General features: G+C 45.5%; 1 protein-coding gene across 4 annotated transcripts in view; it reads left to right on the top strand.

Annotated features, from left to right (window-relative positions):
- Positions 1-6,180: 6,180 nt before the first annotated feature.
- Positions 6,181-25,664, top strand: part of dennd1b (DENN/MADD domain containing 1B) — a 92,590-nt gene continuing 73,106 nt past the window's right edge. For 3 of the 4 annotated variants that reach the window (XM_085252685.1, XM_085252688.1, XM_085252687.1), the window contains exons 1-2: positions 6,181-6,487; positions 6,973-7,037. In XM_085252685.1, coding sequence (XP_085108811.1) covers positions 6,471-6,487; positions 6,973-7,037 — 82 coding nt within the window. In that variant the 5' untranslated portion in view covers positions 6,181-6,470. The remainder of the gene's footprint in view (positions 6,488-6,972; positions 7,038-25,664) is intronic. The other variant, XM_085252686.1, reaches the window with a different exon arrangement.

Below are 25,664 nucleotides of genomic sequence, written 5' to 3' on the forward strand. Positions count from 1 at the left end.
GTGACCGTCACGTAACTCCGACCCACCGGCTCGTGCAGCGCCTCTGCTGTTAGAAAGCTGCCACTACACGGAGGTACAAGTCCACTGTTAGAAAGATCACCAAAACCCACAAATCCTGAGTGAAAAAGTGGTGACCTGCTGGAGCGTTATTATTCAGTGTCACACCGATAAACTGAGGCCTTGTTTTCTGTAGCCTCTGCTATAGCATGGGGGTAAACATGCAACATCTATTTCATGGGACTACAATTAGCTTTCTATTAAAGAACTCATCCACCCACTTCTGTCAGGGTCATGGAGCCGAACCCCCTCTTAGGTCAAGACGGAGAGCACACCCTGGACAGGTCTGTGGTGGAACTGAACCCAGGACCTTCTTGCTGTGAGTGCTAACCATGAAAGCCACCAGCAGATATTTCTGTAGCCATTAACAAAAATGTTTGTCCACACATATACTTCTGTGTGTATATGGGTGGTGAAGCATGCTGTCTATCTTTGCGTGATTGCGCTGCAGAACAAACGCAGACAGCTTTCCATAATAATAAAGTAACATGGTGCCTTGGACGGATAACTGCAAGGTTGGTGAGTGGACATTAATGAGTCCTTTCAAGGTTATCCGCTGCTGCAAGCCACTACTGATGATGCCCCTGTTTCACAATTATGGGTAATGAAACCTGACAAGTGTCTTTTGACTGACATTGTGGGGTCAATTTACCCTCAGACAAATTACACATCACTGATAAAAATATTTGCACGCACAGCATGGAAGGGAAGACATATTTAAACAAAAGCCAAACAAATGATGTATTTTCCAAGGCCCGTTGTTTTCCATCGAAACCTTTTCTATATTTGGCAGTTTTGGCGCATCATCTCATGCTGTAAAAGCGACCTGATTAATGTAACAGATGCTTTATAAATTCACTTGGCAACAGACTCCAGAATGATTTTATGTTAACTCTGCTGCAGGCTGCATTTACTCCCTGCTGCACCGTCCCAACATGAACCCTGCTTGTGTCTTTTCGTCTATGTGACATTTCAATTCAAGCTCGCTCCTCAGGTAGACAAAACATGTTTGAAGACGTTCTGTAACAGATTACTGGGATCGCTGAAGGACAGAGAAACAGTGCGTTGTCCTTTTTTCAGCAGCAGGAACTCTTAAATGAATATTATCTGGGCTTTTATTGTTTTATTGTTCACAAATTTCTGCATTTTTTTAGAAATCACAACGTCATGGCAACAGCCCCACCACGATCATTTCATACGTATGCCTGAAACAGCACGGCCCAGGCTGCTGCCATTTAATTACCTTCCAGTCAGCCTGAAGATATCTGCCTCTGATCCCGTCACACTCTCGTGGGGAGAGAAGAAGGTATATCTAAGCCACTGGTTCCAGGTTACCACCAGACAAATACGGCTGAAACGTGTCTCAAGAGTTTAGATAGTAGCATCGAGTTCTGAATTTACTGTGTCATCAAGTGCCAAGAGCTGCTCCTTTGACAAGTAAGTGATCGAGTGTGAGGGCTCACTTTGTTTGAGATATTACAAGCGAATTAGCTTCAGCTCACGAGGTTTACAGCAGTGAACAAACCCTGTCCCATTAGAATGAAAATAGAGCTCGTTGTGCATGCGTTTCCCTTTAAGAGGACAATGACTCATCTCTCTCACAAGCATTGTTTTTAATATAGAGTTCTGGAGAAGATTATGGTGGTCATATAAAAGGATAGGGACTCTACACGGTTTGCTTATATTACTGTGGCACTTTGAGGACATTTTCAGTAGCTTGATACTAGTTTAACAGTAACATCATTGTGCACTGAGACATTGATATTATTCTATTGCACATACTTGTGACACTCTGTAATTATGCAGTTGAAAGTCCAGTCATCGCAGCCTCTTCTGCACAATAACACCAAACCCCACGCTGTACCTGCTGCATACCAACAAACACTTCAGTGGAGTTGTGGGAGGTGCAAACACCGCTCTTTGATGTTCATCACACAGATCAATCGTACAAACAACGGTTTTTACTTCACCGCTACCACGGAGCGTCAGGTGAAGCCTTTTTCCAGCACCTCCTCCAACACGGAAGAAGTCCTCGTGTGTTCTCTGCCGCTAGAATCCAGTGCGTATGATGCATTGTTTTAAAAACACACAAAAGGTATTATAGCTTCTTTTTTTTTTACATTCATGGCCTGTACATGTGAGGCCGACGTAATATCTGAAGTAGATTTTTTCATTGTAATCTTACGTATTAGACCCAAGGAAACAGGGCGACAGATAAAGGCGCTCATCAGGAAGAAGAAAAACCACCAACAGCAACAAACACAAGAGAAACTCACCTTATGAGCAGCCTGATCGACAGTACCGAAGGGCCAGAAAGACCACAGAAGACAATACGGGACTTGAGAACAGAATTATTTCTATAGTTAAGAAAATGTTTTACATCTAACCAAGTCAGGAAGACTCTGGAGGTAACACTGTCGAGGCCTACAATCGAGATGCCTTCAGAAACAGAAATACAGCAAGTAAAAAAATAAGGTTCAAACCAATAGTTAGACCCAAGAACGGCACATATCTGCTCCGTTACTTTTCTTTATTCTTCGTTTTTCCAGTTACTGTGGACAGATGAAACACAGGTTAACCTGAACCACAACAACAGGAGAAATATGGAGAAGGAGGGAAACAGTTTGTGCTCTGATGTGTTTATTACTGATAAAAGTAACAGGATGAATTGTGACATGCAAGGCTTTGTACTCTCTGCTGAGATTCAGACAAATGCTGCAAACTGACTGGACCCCACGTCTCAGTGCAGATGGATCCAAAACACACTGCAAAAGCAACCCGAGACATTCTCAGGCAAAGATAACCTTCAGTGTCCAAGTCAAGTCACCTGATCTCAGCCCAATAAAGGATTCTATTCAAAACTGAATCCAAGGAGCTTGGAAAGAAAAGCATCTTGAAAACTCAACTTCAAGAAACCCAAAGAAGTCCAGATGCTTTCCAATGACCTGGATGATGGAGAGCCTTCACAGACACACAAAACTGAATGCAGAGAGACACACAAACAAGCAGCAACACAAACTGGCTGCAGTAAAGGCCTGGCAGAGCATCTCAAGGGAGGAAGTGATGTCTGTGTCTATGGGACTTCAGCAGTCGTTGACTGCAAAGGATTTTTGTCCAAGTATTAAATCGCCGTCTTCACTGGTTCCCTCTGTTATAGTCTTCGGTCTGTCTCTCAGTGTCAAGTCTTTGCAAATTGTTTCTGGTTTCAATTCAATTCAATTCAATTCAATTTTATTTATATAGCGCCAAATCACAACATAAGTCGCCTCAAGGCGCTTCATAGATACAGAGAAAAAAACCCAACAATCATATGAGCCCCTATGAGCAGCACTTTGGCAACAGTGGGAAGGAAAAACTCCCTTTTAACAGGAAGAAACCTCCGGCAGAACCAGGCTCAGGGAGGGGCGGGGCCATCTGCTGTGATTGGTTGGGGTGAGAGAAGGAAGACATGGCCCCTGTTTTACTTTGAAGGGCCATGTCCTATGTCAGTGTATTCAGTTTCACTTCCCCCTGTCTTGTTAGCCCTAATTTGTCCCAGCTGTGTCTCCCTCCTGTTTCCTATTCCCTGATTACGCCACTGTGTTTATAAGCCCTTTGTTTGCCTTTGCTTTCTGTGGCATTGTTAATGTGTCCTACCCGCCACATGCTGTGTGTTTGTTGCATGTTAGTCTCACAGTTTTGCTCCTTAGTTCCCATCTTCAGAGTTTTAGTTTTGTGAGTTTGATTTTCAGGAGTTTTTTCTAGCAATAAAACTGCGTTTTGAGTTTAACCTCCGGGTTTTGAGTCCTGCTCTTGGGTCCACCTTTCCGGCCTGCCTACCACACAGCCCATCATCACAGGCTGTAATTAAGGAGAATGCAAACCTTGTGTGAAAACATATTGAAACATATTAAACCTGAAAGCCTAAAAGTTGGTCACATATTAATTATTTTAGTTAAACTCCACTGTGATGCTGCACAGACCCAGATAAGAAAAAACTGTGGATGTGGATTTAACTGTATGAGCCAAGGATGCATTTACTCATACGCTGAGTAAGAGTCACCTGTTAATAATCGGGGCTCCAGTGTTAACTGTAAACATTAAAGTTACATGTGCGTAGGTTTACCAACAGAGAGGCCCTGGCAAGAAATAGTGAAATAAACCCCGAAGTAAGAGATGGCTAATCTAAACATTTTGATGACCATAAAGCATAAATCCATACGTCTGCTCCACAGCGTACTCAAAAGATGCAGTTTGTGTTTTTTCATTTCCAGAGGTGGACACATGGACCTGCGTGCAGGAAGGTATGATGAGAATTAGCAGACTGTCATAGGGGTTTGATAAAAATGGTAAAGAGAGCTGAAGGTATGTTTGCTGATGTAGTTGTTGTAGGAAGTTACAAGGCTGCAGTGCAGATGGTGCTGATAACATTAGTTTTTACATTTTTAACTATTAATTATTCCTGACAGGGCTGCAGGATTAGACTGAACAGTAAGTGAGCTGTAGGGTTCAGAGTCTGTTCCGATCTTTAGGAGCCATTAGCACAGATTAAGATGTTATCATTGTCACGTTGCTTCTGTCGAGCCCAAACCCACATGCCGCCGTCTGTGCGTCGTGTATGCATCCTGTCACACAGCAGACAACAATTGGCAGCTTCATTATAAGCTTAGAGAACCATGTGATTCTTGTGCTGGACTAAGATACAGCATTTCCGGTGTTATGAACACAGCATGCAGCACACAGTTTATCAGTGCACGGTGTAATAATAATACAGTAACAATGCATCCAGTCACTGTATGCATGATGTGAAACAGGTTTATCATATGTAACAAACCCACAGAGATTTGTCTTCTCAGCTCTCCTGACTGTTTCTGCATTTTTCAGCCGATTGTTTTGGCTTTTGTGGTTTTGGGTGAGTCGTTTTGGTTTAAGTCACTCTTGTCTGCAAATATAATAAATATGCTGAATAGTCCCAGCTCAGCAACAAGCAGCGCACATTTCGAGAACCAAAACACCTGCAGCTACTACTTCAGTTAGTAGCTTTAGATATGCACAAATAACAATTCAGTCAGGGGTTCCACAGGGATCCGTTCTTGGTCCATTACTCTTTAACTGTTACACGTTCCTGCTCAGTTCTGTCGTAACGAATCATAATGTATTCCACCACGTTGCACTTGCTGCTTCCCTCTTATGATCTAACCCTTGTTCACAAACTAATAAGCACTGATGACATTCACTGTTGGAGATCTAGAAAGTTTTCTTGAACAGAAACAAGACAGATGTATTTCCTCTCTGAGGAAATATATCTCTGTCTCTTCTTATCTCAAATTGATTCAGAGAAACTGGCTCGTGCATTCACATCGAGCAGGTTTGACTATGTTAACGCTCCATTTGAGTCCTTAAACAAAAGTGGAAATATTAACATATTATCCGAGTACTGAACGCACTCCACTGGCTCCCAGTTCAACACAGAATTTATGAATTAGAATTCCTAATTCACAAAGCTCTCGATAGTCTGGCCCCGCAGCACATCTCTGACCTGCTCACTGTTTATAACCTGATGAGTCATCTCAGGTCATCAGGTGCAGATTTGGACTGTTCTCAGAGTCAGACCTCCGTGCTGAGGGTACTTTCAGGTACTGTGGTCCTGTTCTTGAAGTAAGCTGCCCGCTGACCTGAGGTCAGTTTAAAAACAGACTTTTTTATTCTCTCAGCCTTACACTTATCAACCATGTGTGTGTTTAACTTGGACTATTTCACTGTTTTCATTATCTTAAGGTACTGAAGACTTTTTAAAAATCTTTACGCTCATTTAGTTAGAAATAAAACAAAGACTATTTGTAGCTTATATCCGTGTTTGTTGGACAAAATCAGTTGTTTTTCTACTTTTAGCCCCCTCAGCGGCTCCCAGGGCCGCACTGAAGCTACTGCTGCCATAGATATTGAACTAATAACACAGTCTCGTGGGGAAAGCCGTTTAAAAATAATAACAATAATGAAAAAAATACCAAAACCGTGAATCACACGGCTCAGGCCTGCTGTGCGCATCGCGCTTGTTACTCAGCGTAAGTGCAGGGAGCCGCCGGCGGGCAGACGAGCAGCAGCCGCTCACTGCAGCAGCCAAGGTGCTCGTCGGACGCGCTGACGTCACCAAATCTTTGACAGCACTTCCTGGATGGTGTTTGTTGTGGGAAATAGCCGCGGAGGCGCTGAATCGTGGATTTAGGCCACATAAGCGGCAGGAAAGACGGCACCGACTGCCACGATATCGCACCTCCAGGCATGCGGACGCGGCACCTTCCGAACAGTGTCCGATAAACGCGAAGCAGAGACGGGCTGAGGCTGAAAGAAGGACGAGGTGGAAATACTGTCGGACAGCCCTCAGAGCAAAGCCCCCCGACAGCACGGAGCTGTCGCGATGTTGTAACTAGACCATGGACAGCAGGATAAAGTAAGAGCTCCGAGTGTTTGTCCTCTCTGCTGTCGCTTCTATGCTAAAGGCTAACGCGTGCTTGAATAACGCTAAACGGGAGCTGCGTGCGTAAATGCGAAGGAATGTCTGGCGTAATTTGAGCCATCATCTCCAGCAGTGGCTTTAACAGCGAGGCCAGCTGGCTGCTCCGCATTTGGGTCAGTCTGTCGGCGTGTCTGCTAGCTGACCACCAATTAGCAGCTCCGCTAGCCGAGCAGACGGACACCGGTCGCTCGGTGCCGTGAACGAGCCGTGTCCCGTGACCTGAGCTCGATAACGTTAGAGATCAAAGAGCCCGTCTTTCTTTCAATCCAAAGCTCCGATGGCACACGTGGGTACACCTGCATACCTGTGCACTGGAAGGCGACCCAGCGGCTGTGCGCACTTTGTGCCCGAGCTTGTGGATGTAACACCTGCTTTTATTCCCCCTCAGCTCTCAGTAAACACTGTTTCATTCTTTTCAGGGAGAATCCAGAAAGAACATTTGATCTGGTTGTACAGGTGGCGTGTCCAACATCTGAAAATGAGGGTAGGTGATCTTCCATTTATAACTTTCAGCCTGTGTGCGCACAACTTATTTATAAAACTTTAATGTTGTGCGTGATTCATAGAGCTGTGATCAAATTATCAGCCTGTTAATTTCCTGTTTAACAACATAAATGAACTGCTTACTTATTTGTTCCCTTTCTGCTCAGTTAATGAAAGCCTGACGTGGCATTTCGTGGACAACTTCTGACCTTAAACCATTCAGTTTTAACACGTGTCTGTACCAAAATGCCCGTGAATCTCTGGCTCATTTCTGTAAGAAAGAAGCATTTTTGGTTTCCAGCAACTGAGAGGACGAGTATGCCTTTTGATTTCCTAACTTAATAAACGCATGCAGGATGCACATGTGTAACGCTCCAATGAAGCTCAGGTATACTGCATTTTATCTGAGTGCAGTTTCCCCCAGCTCTGTCACTAAGTACATAAATGGAAGTGAAAGTTTGCTTTTAGGGTCTTCCTCAATAGTCTTCTTTCACTTGCAGATTCCTTTTTTCTGACTCTGTAGCCTTTAAACTGTTCCAGTCCTGTCTGCTAATCGTTGGATCCCTGCGTCTCGTGCTGACCCTAAGGCCTCTTGCGAGAGTCAAATGTGCAGACTCTTGTGAAGTAACAGATACTGTGGGATGATGGAACAAGAAATTAGAGAAAGTGTGTGGGCTCGTGCAAAGAGACGACCTTAGCTGGAAAATGAGAATTCATGGTCATTTCACCGACATGTGACAAAGTCATCTTGTGCTTTCTGATATAGACGTTTTTTCTCAGTTTGTAACACCAGTAATTGTAACGCAGAAAGGACGGCGTGTGTGATGGGGTAGTTTGTAAATACACTGGAGCAACAGCAGGCACCACAGGACTTCACTCCTGCATGAGTCCAGACTCGAACAATGAGGGTGCTCATTATGGTTTTGGTTTTATGTGATTCAGAGTTTAGTCTGTCAAGATCCTAAGGACGAGAGGAGGTCAAGACCCGGTTTGGCTGTAAAAGTGAAACTGGGAGTAGCTGTAATATCGTACTGTTAGCGTCGTACAGTCTTCATTTATTTGACAGATTTGCCTGAGCACGAGTTCACCAATGTAGACATTTTTCTGGCAACCGTGACCCCGCGAGGATTGTTTGGAGAAAGATGGAGCTTGGGTCAGCAGGCTGCATTAACTGTTCGGCCCTCTGCAGCGGTCAGACATTCCTGTAGTGGGACTATCCTGGGAAACGACTGCAGCCGCTGAAGAACAACATCGGTTTCTACCTTTTTCTGAATATGGGAAATCGAGTAACCCGTGCTTCACATCCATATCCAGTGTTGCTCATAAGTCGGCTATCACTTAAGCATATTGTAGCTACATGTTAGGCCAGCTGTCTTGGTCTGCTGCTCGGTGCTGACTTGAAAGAGGTGCTATTGGATGGTTCACGTGTGCAGCCGCCGAGCTGACCAGAGCAGACCGAAAGTTGCCCTTGGATCAAATTCTCATATTGGATTTTAAAACCAAACTCATAAACCACTAGCACGCTCTGTAATAACCGACTTCCTCTCCACATGATCTGGGGTTGGACTCATATCCGGACCCCCTGCTCTCTGGAGTGGAGCCACGGAGCTGCGTGTGCACGCCGCGGCTTCGATGAGACGTAGATACTGTGCTGAGGTCTGGTACGACATGAGAACGGCCCCCGTTGGAGGAGTCGCCGTGACGTTAATGTGTCCTGTCTGCCAGGCGGGACTCGTGTTTGCGGTGGTTTTATGTTTCTTTTTAAAAGAAGCAGTTTCAGACGACCGTATGAGGAATGAGTCATTTCTCCTCTGATTCTCACCAATTTCCCTTTCTTTGACTTGGCTTTCGGTGAAGCGAGCGTGAAACAAAACACTTCGCAAAGGTTACAGCTGTCAGAGCGGTCTATTGTTTTACCGGCGCGTCACTATTCTATATGTATTCATGCGAGAAGCCCTGACATATGCGATTCTCCTTCCTCTGGAGCTGAATGAGTTAATGCTGTGACTCACAACAAACGGGCTCTGGCCGCGCTGTGAAACCAACATGCTCGCTCGCCACAAGCTAGAGCTGTTTTCCCTGCAACCGAGTATTAGGTACTTTGCCAAAGAGTGCCACTTCACATTCACACATAATCTTCCAACTGCCTCACATAGACACATAAACAAAAATGCAGTCATGATAGACTATAATTAAATTGTCATAGCAACATGATGTAGAACGTGCGAGCGTTTGCAGAAGTGGAGGAGGGTTTAAGTTTCCTTGTGCTGTTCTCACATCTCCTCCACAGTTTAGGGAATACAAGTTTAATTTTAGACGGATTTTTTGGCTGGATTTCACTTGTTGTGTGCACGCCCTCTTCCAGCAGTTTGGTTTCAACTCAAATGCTTTCAGGCGACTGAGGAGGAGTCTCCTTTGAGTGAGCAAAGAGCCTGTGTGAGTTTTGCTGATGCTGCATCACTGTTGTGCCACTTTTCACCACATCCTGGTCCTGCAGGTTGAAACCAGATCCATGTGCGGCAGCGTTACCCCTGCAGTGTTAAAAGCAGCATCCTTTTGTTGCTTTCGGTCATGTTTCAAAGTGCAGGTAAAATTAGCTCAGACCTTTTGATAGTTGGTCAGTGTGTCGACCCTCAAACTTCCTGTGTTAACTGTGTTTCACACCTCCTGCAGTCAGCACTGTGCAAAAAGCCAACACCCACACGCTTAAAGAAAAGCTTAACCTGTCTTTAGTTGTCTCATGATGACTTTCCTCAGTGTACATTTGTGCAGAATAAACATTTATTAGTTGGCAGCTAATTATTTTTGCCCGACACAAAGGCTGACATTTGAGATCTGTGTGACGTCGTTAGTTCTGAATATAAGTAACCAGCACTGTAACAGCTTTGATGGCTCAAAGGCATCGACTTAGAAACCCTTTGTCTGAATCAGCAGTGCAGTGCACATAAAGGGTTAAACCTTAATGAATTGTGTTAATGGGACAAACCTAAGTAACCAACCTGCAACTTTTCCATTAACCAGTTCACTGAAGCCGTGTGCTGCTTCTGGTTTATGTGGTCATTTGTGGGGTTTATTCACTGTAAGCATGAATTAGGATTTGTTTAAGTGTTCCCTCCAAGAGAACCCGAACCAAATGATACCAGATTAGGTCAGCTGGTCGTTAACTCTGACTCGCCAGCATCTGACTGAGTCCATCTAACAAAGTCTCGTCTGTCAGATGCTTCCCTTCTGTGACTGCTAATAATGACTTTCACTTCCTTCCTGTTGTTATTCCTTTTAAGTTTTGAAAGATCAGTCTATTGCAGTTTCAACAACACGGGTCGGAGATCGTTACAGAAACAATAATAGCAGGTTTGGCATTTCAGGGGGAAGTACTCGGACATCATCTGTCATCTGTAAGCACATTTTTGTGGTGCGGGCTCTTCGTTTCTTGAACATTAATGCTGTGGACGGGCTTATTTAGGAACAACAGTGTTCTTACTAGTGCATGTATTGCTTTAGTGAAAGCCAGTAATTACGTTTGACTTGTGTGTAGCTGTCATGTTTAACACTTAACGTCTGTTTGAAGCACACCGAGATTCAGACCCCTGTTTCCATAAAGTGGGTTTGATCAATACACCAGAATTAAAGTATTGGTAATCTATAGTTAATAGCAGGGATGTGACGATACCAGAAGCTTGGGTCCAGTACCAGTACAACATACTTACCCATTCAATACCAAAACAAAATGATCATCCTGTGTACTTAAATATAAGCTCCTAAAGTAAGAGCACATTGTAAAACACTGACATGCTGGCAGATCATTTATTTAAAGTGTTGACTTCATGTTATGTTGATGAGATGTTAGGATGGTTGCCATGTAGCCGGCTAATGTCGCACTGTTACGCTGTGTTAGCATAAGCGTTAACGTTGCCATTGCAAACATTTCAGCCGATGGAACAAAAGCTGGTTTCACAACAGCGGCGCCAGCTTTCTCAGAAATAAATATGGTGACCTGACATTAGAAGAATAATACTTTAGATGTTATTACTGTGAAATGAACAGACTCTCAATTAAATTAATTCAAGGCTCAGGGAGGGGCGGGGCCATCTGCTGTGATTGGTTGAGGTGACTCATGGGGTGAATTCATTGAACCGATATTAATGCAGGTGTGTTATGAGCGCTGCTAGATTGGCTGTATTTCAAAGCACAGTAGTGTTAGTTGCATATTACCTTTTGCAAATTGATCATCACCCCTTGGACTTCCTCAGCTGTAGTTTATGTTGTGCTGCTTGTAGTTTTTCCTGTTCTTGTGGTTCTCTGTCTGCATGTAAGGACGGACTACAACACTTGTAGTTTTACGCCACTCGCTCTGCCTCTGTGCTTATGCTGTTTATGATACCAAAGAAGAACAAGTGTCGTTGCATTTTTAGAGTTTTTGATGCCCTGAGCATAAGTTCTAGTGACATCTTTACTTAATAGTCAACTTGCCTTGTTTGCTACCAGTATGTGAGACCTCCCACACAGCTTAATCTCAAAGATGGCAGATGGCCCCGCCCCTCCCTGAGCCTGGTTCTGCCGGAGGTTTCTTCCTGTTAAAAGGGAGTTTTTCCTTCCCACTGTCGCCAAAGTGCTGCTCATAGGGGGTCATATGATTGTTGGGTTTTCTCTGTATGTATTATTGTAGGGTCTACCTTATAATATAAAGCGCCTTATGGCGACTGTTGTTGTGATTTGTTTTGGGAAAAATAAAACTGAATTGAATGAATCCAAACCTAACATATTGACTCAGAAAGGCCAAAAATACTGCACATACTGTTTGATCGTGCCTGTTGTTGGGCTTGTAGGCTCCACACAAACAATGTTTCATTAGCTATTATGCGTAAAGCCTCCCATGCCTACCTGTGGTTGCCAATGTGGGATTAAAAAGTGTCCCTTCAAGGAAGGGGGTGTAGTGTAGGCCCATTTGTTATTTTTAATTGTTTGAATGTTGTGTAGCTTTCTGCTAAATAAATAAAGAGCAAGAAGACAGTTTGATAAACTGCAGTTTTAAAAAAGCTAATTAATCTCCCATTTTTGTGCTTAAAAATGGCAAATGTCCTTTCTGTGACATACACTTTGTTGTTTAGCAAGTCTCTGATGATTGATCGGGTATTAAGCTGGAAATATGATTCAGGAAGCTGCCTAAAATTGGCGTGCCTAAGCATCGTGAAAGATAATGCAAAGGCAACGCGGGTCAATACATTTTGTCACTTTGTTGTTCAGCTGGCAGCAGACCAGTCTAGATGTGCGCTGGGCTCGTGCCTCTGTTGTGCTCACAGAGATCAGTTATAACTACAAGGATCTGTGATGCTCGGCCAGCGCAGCCATTTAGTCGCCGTGAACGTCACAGGCTTTGTTGCTATCGATACCTGACCTCTCCTGCGCCCTAAAGTCTGACTCACTGCAATTTACATCACGTCTGCGTGTAAAGAAGAAGAATGGCGCTAATTTGTAAGTGTGGCGCTTAAAGCATGTCATTTAGAATAATTAACTCTGCCAGTGTTTCCAGTGTGTCCTGTTGGACTGGCTCCCAGTTATTAATCCCGAGGGTGGGCTTGTTTTTCTTTTCCTTTATTTGCCTGTTTGCAGTAGTTCGTCGGGGTAGTCCACTGCCCTACGAGTGAAATTATCTTAAAAAATCAAAGATGCTTCAACTGTCAGTCTCCTTCACAAATGCATCAGTAAATCTAAAGAGCCTCAGCATTCCCCAACAGAAGCGCTGTTTAGCAAAAGGAGACAGAAAGCTGACAATGATGGCAGTGTTCGCAGGACTTGGCTCAACGCTTGGATGTGTGGATAGATGACAGATACTGGTCCTGGTCCACGGAGACCTGGCCTCCCTGTTCAGCCTCAGCTCAGTTCCGCTTAGCTCTGTTGGCTCGCTGCTCTGTGGATGCTCAGGCTGTGAGCAGGCGTTGCCTAAGAGCGTGACTGGCATGCTAGCTACTAGCGGCCCTGGCTACATAAAGCCATATTGATGTGCTTCCAAGATGCTGCCAAAGCTAGCAGATGACGCTAATGCTGCCAAGGCAGTAGGTGGGGACAGATGCTACCTGTCCTCGCCCGCTCCCTCCAGCCAGATTGTTCCCACTAACAAAGCAATAAACTTAATAGATCAGCATATCAGTTTTACAGCAACATTCATGCTGCAATTAAGGGAACGATTTACTGTTTAAAATGAAACAGAGGAAAGATTGAATGATGCACGGAGGTCTTTTATTTTGAAACGCGGTCCTGTTTACTCTGTTCGATAAACTACAACCTATTTTCTGTCTGCACTGTTTCCACAGTTCAAAAACTGCGGCCTCCAAATTGTCAGTGAATTTATGAATGAATATTCGCGACTGTTTCCCAAAAACCTGCCGATAGACTGACGTCTTGAGCAATGTGTGAAGCATGAGATCCTCTGCCCTTGGAGGATGGATGAAAGCACTTTTTGTGATCTTGTTTCCATGCCGTGTTTGTGCCTGTCAGTTGTATACCTTTGAGCAAGTGTCTCCTTTTGTCTGAGATAAGTGACAGGTTTCAGTGTTCGGCATAGCTTCCTGCCAGTGTTAAAATCTGCTGCAGGAGGACTCTGGGAGGGTTTTTAAGAAAGTAAGGTGTAGCGTGCAGCCTGATGACTTTACTTTGTCCAATTATGAAAAGTTAGTTTTATTCTACATACTGGGAACTTTTTCGCTGAGATGCGAAGGTCTCACAGCGTCCCCTGTTAGTCATCGGTCCGCCTCTCTCTGCGCTGTAGCGCCCTCGAGCAGCGCTATAACGTTCATTTCGTTCCTTTGCCTTTCACTCCTTCCCATTTCCACCCTTCGATATTCACAGAGCCAAACTCCCGTGTGGTCGAACTTTTAGAAAAGGTTGAACACTGACATTCGACAAAATGTCAGAATTGCTCCTTGACCCGGGCTCTGCGAGTTGTGAAGTTTGATTGGATACCAGCTGTGTGTCGAGTTTGCAGCGGGCTCACACTCAGACGGGAGGCCATTGGAGTACTAACAGATGCCATGGCAGCAAGCAGGGTGTTGATTGATCATTAGAGAGCCCACACTCCTCCACTCGCACTCCTGAGAGGACCCTAGGGTCTCACACTTTGTTTATCTCTCAGCCTTTCTCCCTTTCTCTCTCGTCTCACCCTCATGACTTTGGTAAATTGGCTCTTTTTACACAGAATATTCAAACTCTTTGTTATCTTTTATCTGTTTCCTGCTGGCAGCGGCTCGGGTGTTAACGCGTGTTGTCCGCTAATCACAGGGTTAGTCGTTCGATCCCTGGCCCTGCACGTATGCTCAGGTATGACACTAAACCCCAGTTTTGCATGGCGCGAGTCCCTCGACTTCCTGCTGTCCGGACTTTATCGAGCTGTTCAGGTTGAAGTTGGTGCTGGTTGTGATGCACCCTGTTCTTTATTATATTAGCAGCAGTAACAGGTGCACGAGTGTTTATCTGTTTTACAGCATCATCATTAAGCTGGATGGAATAGAGGCGTATGTAGTAACAAAAACTAAGAATAAGCAGTTTGGATATGAAAGGATGGCTTCGTGGTTTTTATCCCAGGTCTCCACAACAACACTGATACACAGTGAGCTGCAACGTGTCCGTAAAACTCGTTTGCATTTAGATTTCTGGTTATAGATGTCAACAGAGGCTGCACAGTTCTGGTCGGCGCTCCGCTGCTTTGCTCTGGAGTCGTTTGTCGCTCAGCCGCGATGTCATGCCCTGCTTCCAGCTCTTTTTGAATTTTTCCCATAATTGCTCCCCAGGTCACAACACCAATGGATTGCCAAAGCAGAAGTATCTGTGTTTGGTGGGGGTAAGTGGTTTTGGCTGTGATCGTGACCTATGAATATTACACTTCAGGTTTTATGGGAGGAAAACTGAACATTATCTTCAAAAAGAAAAAAATAACCCCTTTGGTGTGCTTTTGTTAATCCGATGTTGCTGGTGTGGCAGCAGGACGCTGAGGCCTCCTCGTGTGGAGGCCAAACTGTGGTTATTCTCTGCTCATTCACTCAAGCCCACGTGTTGTAAAGGTGTTGTTCTCAGCTTTCAGTGAGATCACACTGTTGCTTTTGCGGTCATTAAAAAGTTTCAGTCCTTTTCTTTCTGTCGTCTCTTGTTTTCACCGGACTGACGGTGATGCTGTGGCACCGATCCATGCATCATCTTAACTGCTGTTTCTTTAAAATAGAGTCTTTTTGGCTAAAGTGTGAAGAACTGGGGCAAACTGAGACAGGGTGTGGCAGGCAGGTATGTGAGGAAGAATTATGCTGATGGCGGTGGTTTATAAACGGAGAGGTGGGAATCTTTGGGGGGGTTGCTCGCTGAGCTCTCCGACGGACTGACACAGCACTCGAGCTCTGAGGGCAAACAGTTCTGTGTGTGTGTGAGAGACTGCGTGATAGCAGGTACGTGTTTTAAATGTATAGCGTGTGCCCCGCGCACGTACGGCCGTGCATGCGTATGCACATCGGTACGGATGTGCGAGGCTGTGCATGAGATGAGACGCAGCGGCTGTGGGAGCTGCAGGAGGCTCGTCTGAATTCACTCACGCTGCCAGACTGGGAGAACATGGAAAGACTTCTAGGCACCGACACTCACCGGCTATTTTTAGACTTTCTCCCCTTCCACAGGAGGGGAGAAGAAAAGTGGGAGAAAGCAGGGATGGATCAATAATTTAAAATGAATTTGATGAAAGCAGAAGAGTTTCATGACATTACCTCCACTTGCAGCTTAAGAAGTGTTGGTGGCTTGTTTCCTGCTGCTAAACTCAGCTGATGGGCAGGAGTGTGTATGTGCAGAGCAGCAGATGGTACAAACATGCGCACGCACGCACACACACACACACACACAACCAATTATTCAGACTGAAAGAATAATGATTGGCTGGTCCGTATGCGTGTAATACCAGCGTGGCCTACTTTAGCCCACCGATGAACAGGATCAGCACAGACCCTGTTTCAGTGTTGCAGAGAGTTTGAATCTGACCTGGTCTGCAAATTAGACTTCATCAAGGAAAAAAGTTGTGCTGGGAAATACGTGGACTTTTGCGCCTGTCATGTAGAGCACGGCGGTGACGGGGTTTTAAAAGGATTAGGGGTTGAGTCACGTTTCATGACTACATGAATTGGCCCGCTTCCTGTATTGTGTGCAGCGGGAACGAGGCGAGTAACATGGTTACCAACCGTGTTAAACGATACACCACTTTGTGTGAGGTGTACATGTGAATGTTTTTGATTTAAAAACAAAAAAGCCGACCGCTCTCTGCTTCTCAGAGGTCGGTCCTGTTTGTGAAAAAAAGACAGGAAAACTGTGGAAACGACCACAAATTTGCAAAAGGTGAAATCTCACTGGGCTGATGCCACATAGAGCCACGTAAAGTGATGTAAAAGACAGAAATGTTTCCCCCGGCAATTAAGGAAATCAGCCTACTTACTGACGTGATGTGAGCACTGGTATCCTGACATCCAGGCTGTTGTCCTTTAGACCTTAATTTGGTGTCTAATGCCAAATAAAACTGTCTGTGCTGTCATCTCAGCTTCTATTCTCACTATTTACATGCCAGCAGCTTTGCCCTCAGGCTACGTCTCTCCACCCAAGGCTGCTCCGATGTTGCCTAACACCCCACAATTACTCTGAAGACGATGGCGTTTACATCCATGGAGTCGCCCCTGCTGGCCCTTAATTTGGGTTCTGGCCTATTTTTTCAGGACAGAAAATATAGGTCAGTGTGGATGTCTGAGACCATTTATCATTGCAAATCATCATTTAGCCACTGGGCCTTTGTTTTCGTATCGACACAGTGGTTTTACTTTGATATGAAGCCTATTGATAAATGTTGGGCTTTGGTGCGAGTTTGTTCTGGAGGAAGTTTTGCTGACTCATTGTTCTGTTTGCTCAGAGAAAATATTTGAAGAATGATTAAGTGAGTAAGATGATTTTTTTTCTTAAATAACAGGATGCTTACACGGTGATGTGTGATTGAAAATGTTTTATTGCAGCAAAGGTAATGCAAGCTGTTATTTACCTTTATTTTTAGAGATGGCGTTCTGCAGGACGTGGTGTGTTCCCCTTATAAGTTGTTGTTCTGCAAAACGTGGTGCGCACTTTTCTGCAGAAGCCAATTACATTTCTGAGAAGTGTGTGTGTGTGTTTCTGTCAGTACTTTGTCCATCAGTCCTGCAGAGCACCGAGATCCCCGTGAATGTGTTGGAGATTAGGAGCTATCGTATGCTTTTAACAGCTATATTGTCATCCCTGTGGAAAGACTGCCTGACTGCCTGACTGAGAGCTGTCTGTCTGCCAGCCTTTACATGTGAACTTCAAATCACAGCTCGGCAGCACCGAGCATGTAGCCGCCAAAGGCAAGGCTTTACACTGTCATCAGTACCACGCGGCTGCCTCTGGGTGCTGTGCCATATGACATTAACAGAGATCGATCCCCTCTGCATCTCAAGGAGCTGCTGTTCTGCACAGCGTTTCCTCTGATGCTGTTGCCGCCACCTCAGAGAAAAGAAAAGGAACTCTCTCCCAAGTATCCGACTGTCTGACAATGACCCCGAGCAGCAGCTTTTCCTAAACCGTATACGTTATCGGTCACGTGACCCAGCAAATTCTGCTTTGCAACAAAGTGTCTTTTACAAACGTTTTCCGGCAGTTTCAACAAGATTTGTGGCATAAAAGAGGAAAAAATGACCAAAGTTGCACCTCGGTGTGCTCTTGTTTTTATGCATATTAGCCTAATAATAGAGTTGTTCGTTTACATTGCTTTTATAGATGCTGTTGACTGAGGCAGATGGTTGGACCATATGGAAGGAAATCCGTGACTATGTGCAGATATGTTGGGTTTTTCCAACCAATCAGCCGGCAGCCAGGCGGCGAGATCCTCACCTTAAACTTGTGCTGCTGTAATCAAAACTCTGTCGTCTGCTTCAGTATCACAGAGACAAATCTAGGTCATAACTTGGATTCCAGGTTATATCTCAGATTTTAGGGATTTTTATTGCCATCATCGGTTTCATTGTTGTGCACGTCGAGCAGGAGGTTTAGAGAGTCTGTCCTGGGAGACGCCAGTTTGTTTTTTTCTTCTTAGCTTAGGAGGCTAACACCCGCCTCCTCCCGACAAACACGCTGGTGTTGCGCTGAAGATGCAGTCATGCGGAGCCAGCGTTTGACATAATGTTGGACCAGTATGGAATCTGACTGGGAATATCAACGCTGATACGTGGTGATACACAGAGGCTGTCACAAAGGTTGCATCCATATGCTGTGCCACTCATTCGTGAAGCTGTGAAATTGGGTTGCATCCCAACTAGCCTGGAGACAGTATCGCTTTCACTTCTCTCCCTCGCTCTCTCTCTCTGCACATCCCACTGAAGCATTTTCCTCTCATAGCTGGAAAGACAGAACAACTAATGTGGCATTAATAGGGTCACATCATCTCCATGCAGCGCTTTCTTTCTTCTCCTTCCAGCTGAGACTGTTGTTTATCTTCTTCAGATGTAGCTGTAGAGATGGCTTCGAAATCCCCGAGGCCAACATCTCTCGCATGTGAAGCCTGCCAGTTGGGCTTTTTGGCTGGTAAAGCAGGCTCTACCTTAGAGGGTTTTTTTCTTCTTTTCTCCTTTTGTTTATTCAGATTTGAAGCATTGGAATTAAATATCATCAAGACCTATTTATGGAGCCAATCTAGATCAACGGTGCCACGCAGCGGAGCGATTATATGGTGTTTTGTGTTGCGGCGTCAGGTTTTAATTTAATCGTGTACCAACACGGTGTGACCAATCAGTGTTAGAACACCTAAGAACCATATCATAGTTTAAGAAGTTTCTCTTTCCGAACCTCCGCTCGCTAAATCGGCATGAAATGTAAGCCTGGATGGGCAAAAAGGGAAAAACAGTTTAAAGCGCCTGCGAGTGTTTTTCTTTCTGCTGGCCTTTGAAAGATGCCAGTTAATCTGCTTACGCCTTTAATTGCGCGCGGAGGGGTTGGGCCTCCTCCCGGCCAGAAAAAGACTACTGATCCAGAAGTAAAACGATGACCACCGCAGTTATTCCTTTCTTTAGGTTGCATAGCCCCTTCCCATCCCCGGTTTTCTTTAGCCACCCTTCGTCTCCTCCTACCGTACCCTCCCTCAGAGGGAAGAAAGCTCCCCGTTCTGACAATAGACATTTTTTGCCATATGTTGGCTTGACATCTTCATCAGGTTCACAGCAGGTTACCTTAGTTAACTTTCACTCCACTGCCTGATGGGATTTTCTCCCCGTTTCTCCACTCGGCCCAGGCTCAAAGTCTAGACGGCCTCGGAGGCAGGGTCCCTCTAGCCCCGTGTCCACAATGGCCATATTGTGGACGCCGGGTAGCGGCGGCTTCCTCCAGTTACAGCGAACGGGCCGGCGCTAAAACAATGCTTTTGTCCAGGGGCATACGAGGGGGGCCTAATCCACTGCACACTGTGAAATAAATCTCTCAGAGATGAGAGTGAGTGAGAGAAACTGAAATGAATGAAATCATTGCCAAGGAGGTTAGAGTGCAGCAGTTTAACCCCTGGCCAAGAAAGGGAGGCAAAGGGAGTGGGAGAAAGGAGGAACAAGGAGAGGCAGGCGCTGCATCCCTTCATCTCTGGAGCTCGGATGGAGGAGAGGGGCTGCCGGTGGCTTTCGCAGATTCTCTTCTCACCAGAGGAGCTGCTGTTCACCATATGGGATTTGGCCTCTCTTAACAAACAGGCCCCCTATTCACTCGCAACACACAGTCGTTCGTGGAATAAGGTGAAAAAAGTGCATTTCTTATGCCTTTAGAACAGTGGATGGCCACGAGGGCTGCGAGTCTGTGTTTGATTCACATAGTATAGAGAATTATAAAATAGGGGCTTTCATCTAAATGTGTATTCACACTGGATTTAGGGTTTTTGCTGAAAACGGTTTTAAAGCCACGCATTCAGGTTGCTGTTGTTGAGGCGATCCTATAGAACAACGCGCACACGCCTCTGCAGCGCAGTCGTAAACCGCGATCGTCGTCGGGGTTCTTCGAATAGTTTGAAAAGACTCGTTTTTATTTAGCATCGTGCGAGTTGGATTTTCCTGTTTTTAGTTTGGTGACAAAATGACTTGAAGTCGAGCGAGTTGCCACGCTGCACTGGGCAGCGAGAGGTTTCTGACACGCTGCTGTAACGAGCCAACTTTTTCTTCCAACCAGCAGCGTTAGGGATGACATCCTCTGCCAACAGCTTCTTTTTAGCCTACTTGAAAATCCCAAGAAGCAGTAGATTTATGCCAAGTCGAACATGCCAGCGTATCGGAATGTGCCAGAAGTATCGGATAGAAATTTATACAAAGACTTAAAGATATCGGAGGAAAGGTAGCGTTACCACGTCATGTTTATTGGTTTGTCTCCTACGTTCTTCCACCAGTGACCAAAACCAGTCAGTCGAACTGTGCTGATCTCATATCTTTACCAAAACTGACAAAACTTGGGTCTAGATTCAGATTTTTACTCTCAAATCAAATCGGCGGTGAAACGGGAAGAAACGAGTTTATGTATCGGACGCGTCGCCTGTTCCTGAGGTTGTCCAAACTAATAACTCATTTGATGGACGGCTGCAGAAATGTGTTTTGTCTTTATTGGCATTTTGTTAGTGTCTGACATACACCAGGTAAAATACATGTTGAACACTTCACCATTTTTCCAAGTAAATCGATTTCTAAAGGCCCCGTTGACATAAAATTCTCATCAGATGTTGGTAACAAACCGTCCAATCCAGACGTGCAAATGTCTAAATGTCATAGATGTCCATAAGTTAAGGTTTGTGCAATGATGAGAAATTACAAAGAGAAAACAGTGTTGAACATGCTTTAATGCTCCTCCTATGCTCCGAGACGCCTCCTGTGTGCAGAAACTCAGGTGTGGTTTTGGCCCAGCCTTCCACATAAAGGTTTCATGGGCGTCTTCAATGAACTTTGACCTTTAGTTCTTACATAGGTTTGAATTGGGTCATCCAGTAGCTTTATTTGCTTTCTCTGAATCCAGTTGAGATTCCTTGGCCGTGTGTTTGGGATCGCCCTCGTGCTCAAACGTCACCCTTGCAGCAGATTTTTATCAAGAATGTCTTGGTACATGTTTTTCTATTCATCCTTCCATCAGTTATGTGAAGCGTGTCGGTGCCATGTGCTAAAAAACAGCCCCACATCCTGATGTTCCCACCTCCAACCCTGTTGGTGTTTTGACCTCCAAACGTGGTGTGTGTTACGGCACCCGGAGAGTTCAGTTTTGGTCTCAGGTGACGACGTTCTCCCAGTACTTCACAGGCTTGGCTTATTGTCGTAAGCAAACACGTCTCAACGTGCTTTGTCTCCTGCAGTGGAGTCTTGTGTGGTGAGTGTGCGCACAGGCCTCGGTGGTTGAGTCTTGGACAACTCTTTACGGTGAAATGATGCTCTTTGTCCTTTCAGATTACACAACACTGCTCACTGGGAAAATCCTTCTGTAACCAGTGCCGGATGAGAGAGCTCACTGGTTTTAACCATCATGAGATGTTTCTTGTATGACACATTTTATTTGCCATCAGCTGTAAATGAACCCGCTGATATTAATTTGCACCAAGTGGCAGGACTCTAATTACTGATAGATGTCACATGGTGTCGTGACCGTCCTGCCTTTATGCTTCTCCCGTTCTTCATGTGTTCAATACTTCTCCCCGTCTCGTTTCTCATTATTACACATAATTTCTGTGCATGTGTGGACTGGATTGGTCGTTCTCTGGTGAGAATTTCATGTCAACAGCACCTTTAGAAGTAGATTCACCTGGAAAACTGGTGAGGTGTTCAGTACTTGTTTTTCCTGTTGTATCTTGCAAAATCCAAGGATGACAACAACTCGTCATGTTGACCATATTTATGTTGCATTCAGAAGCTGTAAAAACTGTATAAACATTATGGAATCTGCACCGAAATAAATCCTCACAGATGTAATCAGATTCTTGTTCTTTTTTAACAATCCAAACGATTTGTCAGTTACAATCCACCAAATTTCATGGTGAACTTTCTAAAAAGGACGCGAGGGCACCAAACCTGATACGTCGACTGCCTTCGCAAGCTTTCACGGGTCCGGTTTAGATTTCGTGCCCTGCAGAAATTCTCGGCCTCCTCGTTGTTGCTTGCGGGTCTATTTTTGTTTAACCACATCGTTCTGCTGGTGAACACTAGCAGCAATGTGGCAACTGTGAAATCCTGCCCTTAGCAGCAAAGTTGGTGGGTTAGGACTAAACTTCATCAGCTGTTGGGTGAGGGATCGAGGTGACTGCTCACTGACTTATGTCGAGGTGGGAAATTTCAATATGGTTACCAGAGCCTGGCGTGTTCACTAGTGACCAACCGTCAGCTGCAAAGCGAAGGGTGACGAGCAAATTGCTTCATCTGCGGACGGCCTTTAGGCCACGCACCCACTTCTTCCCTCCTCCACTCTCCTCCACCGCCCTGCACGCCGCCCCAGCACCCTTTCCCCATTAATCCATTTTTCCACTGACTTTCAAAGGCAGATGTCTCAGAAATTGCCAAAACACCGATTTTTGATCAACCAGCACCGCCCTCATCTCACCAGTATCTGTGTCACGGCTCAGGGGCTGCCGGCTTGTTGCCCCCATTGTGACTGTTGGAGTTCAGCCATGCTCAAAGCCCTCAGGGATCAATGGACAAGCTAGTGTACTGTAAATATTCACTCCTGAGCTCGCTGTCTATCTGTAAACACGCATCTACTCACACGGTACACATTTGCACACAGGGCACGCACACGCTTTGCAAACAGACCAGTGGTCAGCCCTCACTCATCGCCACGTTTGCCCACATCAATTTTCTCAGGTGCGAATGGAGGAATCTAACCCTCGATAGGTGATTTCAATTCAATTCTCACCCACTGAATCTGTTTACACCCCACCGGGGTGAAATATGCTCTAGGTTGTTTTCACCTCGTCACTCTAGCTAAAATGTCCTGTTTTAATCTGGGCTGCAACAGCTCTGTATAGAATCTGTCAGCTGTAGTTTGATTGACATGGGAGAGGTGTATGTCTATCAGATCAGTCTGTTATGCACGTGGGCCCAAAGACCCGTGCGTGATGGATGTCTAAGCAAACAGCAGGAAGCAGTAGCTTGGTTTTACGGACGTTTCAGAGGTATCCTCGACCACGGCGCTGAAGTTTTTCCAGTTCAAATGCACGAGTGTCCCATCATTTGGGATACGGGAGAGTGGGGGTCGTCTACCAGTCAGAAGTTCGTAGCCCTTCACGCGCCCGCCTGCTAAAGTATGCTGGGGCAAGATACTGAGAGATCCATCCATCAGGGTGTGAGTGTGTCTATTTGGATGTTGGACAAAAACGCTGTGTGTGTGTGTGATGAATAAGACTTGTAGTAGAAACTGATTTGACTGGTCAAATTGACTAGAAAGGTGCCCTATAAGCACCTTTACCTTTAATTATTCTATGTGCACATGCATATACACACACACTGTATCTCCAGCTTGCTGCTAGCCTTGTCTGCTGGACACAGGAAGTGGTTTATGTCCTTGTTAGCAACAGAAAACATGTAAGTATGACGTCCACATCATACTGGAGCCAGAGTCTAAACCCACAGAGGAGAGTGCACGTGCAAATCACGTCATAAACAATACGACAGGTTGTTTGAACTAGTAACATTCTGCACGTCGTTCTCAGAGGAAAATGAATTGGAGCGGTCTTTGCAGAGTTCAGGTGTTTTTCAGAATGAGACGTATCACGGAGCTCTCACTGTGTGTGCACGTGTGCAGGAGGGGAGGGAGGATAAACCAGTGCAGGATCTGTCATAGTGACATTTGTGTCCCCTGGAGGAGCAGCGGGGGTCCTCTTCACCTCTGTAACCTTCAACTTTCAGCCTTAACCCCCTTCGGGCCCCCTCTTGCGTCCACCACACGCCCTGGACGTTCTGAAGGGGAGGGGTATGTGATTGCAAGACGGTGAGAAAAATAAAGAAGGGGGTGCAGAACTGGGGAGGGTGGGATGAGGGGGGAGAAATGAGGTGAGTGTGGAAGGAGCAGCAATAGAGCTGAAATCGCTGGGATGGAGAAAATGAATGTAGGCGAAAGAAGAAACACCTGGAGCAAAGACGAGAAGGACACATGAATGATAAAGGAGGGTGTTTGGTAATGTTCAGAAGTTCTTCCTGCTGCACCAGAAAAGTCTTCTTTGCGTGTAGTCGCTCTCTCTCTGCTCGAGGCATGACTCCAAACTCAAAATGAACATGTCAGGTAGGCACGCAGGGACTTTTCCTGGATCGAAGGGGCCGATTTAAAGGTTATTGGGGCCGTTTTCATGCACGGTGAATAGGTTGGAATATCTCCTCATCAATACTTGAGGTGGTGTACAGAACAAGCCGTCTGGTTCCTCTGTCCTGCATCGTTCACCAGCAGCAGTTCCCATCCTCTCACCCAGTAAATAAGCATAAAATAGGCCGAACTGTCGGGGCGATGGGGGGTCGTAGAGCTTGGAGCTCTTTTTTTTCTGTCAGTCTTTTCAGGATGGGGCCCATGAAATGATCCAACAGGATTATGTAAGCCATCATTGATTGTGCTGCGTCCCGTCATCCGTGGGTCCTTTGTGTCCCCCTGTCTCTCGCGGACAGCCCGGTGCGTTAGCCACAAAGCTACTCGTGGTGTTGCATAGCGTCTTCGTCCGAGCAGCCGTCTTCTCTTCTCTGCGTTATTTTTAGGCTCGAGGTCCATCGAGTGCATTCAGCTTTCTGTTAGAGGGCTCAGTCGTCCTCGCGTTTCAGACCGGGTGAACTCTGGAGAGGTTTGCTGCTTTCACATGAACTTTTTCATCGTTCTGCTTTGTTTACATAGAGGCGGGGGGGTGTTTATGAGCCCGTGGGCCTTTTTCTGCGGCCGTGACAGTGAACTTGGCATGTGTGAGCTTGTCTGTGCAAACCCTCGCTGTTCTTGCCAGGGTCACGGGGTGACCTTGGAGCTGTGGAAGCCATGTTTACCACAGACCCCTGTGTTCTGGCTGTGGCTGGGTGATCGCTTCATTTCAAACACAAAGCATTAAGCCTGAGAGAAACTAGGGTGTGTAGTTTGGACGCTCGTGGGTCGCGCTGAGGCAACCGTCGGCCGAGGCGCCGATTACGCGGTTCTTTATCACGTGTGCCAAACACGCCCTTATTCACTATCCAGATATTCTGGAAATGGTTTCTGTGCTCTGTCTTTGCTAAATACATACGACTGCTGGATGATCGCAGTACTGTTGGCTGGTCTGTCGTGTCTGTTATTAACTTACCAGGTTGTATCTGGCGCAGTGAGGATGCGATATGTTGAGGCTTTCCTCATAAAACACCAGACGTTGAATTTTGTCTGATCAGAAGCCAGAAGTGCACCACAGAGTGTTTCATAGAAGCGCTCTCTACGCCGAACACGCCTTACTTCCTGTATTCTTATCACTGGCTGATAAAACGGGTATCACACATATTTCATTTCCTTTATTCAAAACCAGTTAATCACCTTGGCTAATCTGTCAGCATCAGTGTTGTTTAAGTTGTTTACTACAAGTGGATATCGCAGTGTGCTGGGTTTCATGTAGCGCTGCTGC

Source organism: Mchenga conophoros, linkage group LG17 (genome assembly GCF_057382185.1).
Source record: "Mchenga conophoros isolate Kocher_MC1m ecotype Shallow Benthic linkage group LG17, M_conophoros_male_GT1.1, whole genome shotgun sequence".
Taxonomy (NCBI): domain Eukaryota; kingdom Metazoa; phylum Chordata; class Actinopteri; order Cichliformes; family Cichlidae; genus Mchenga; species Mchenga conophoros.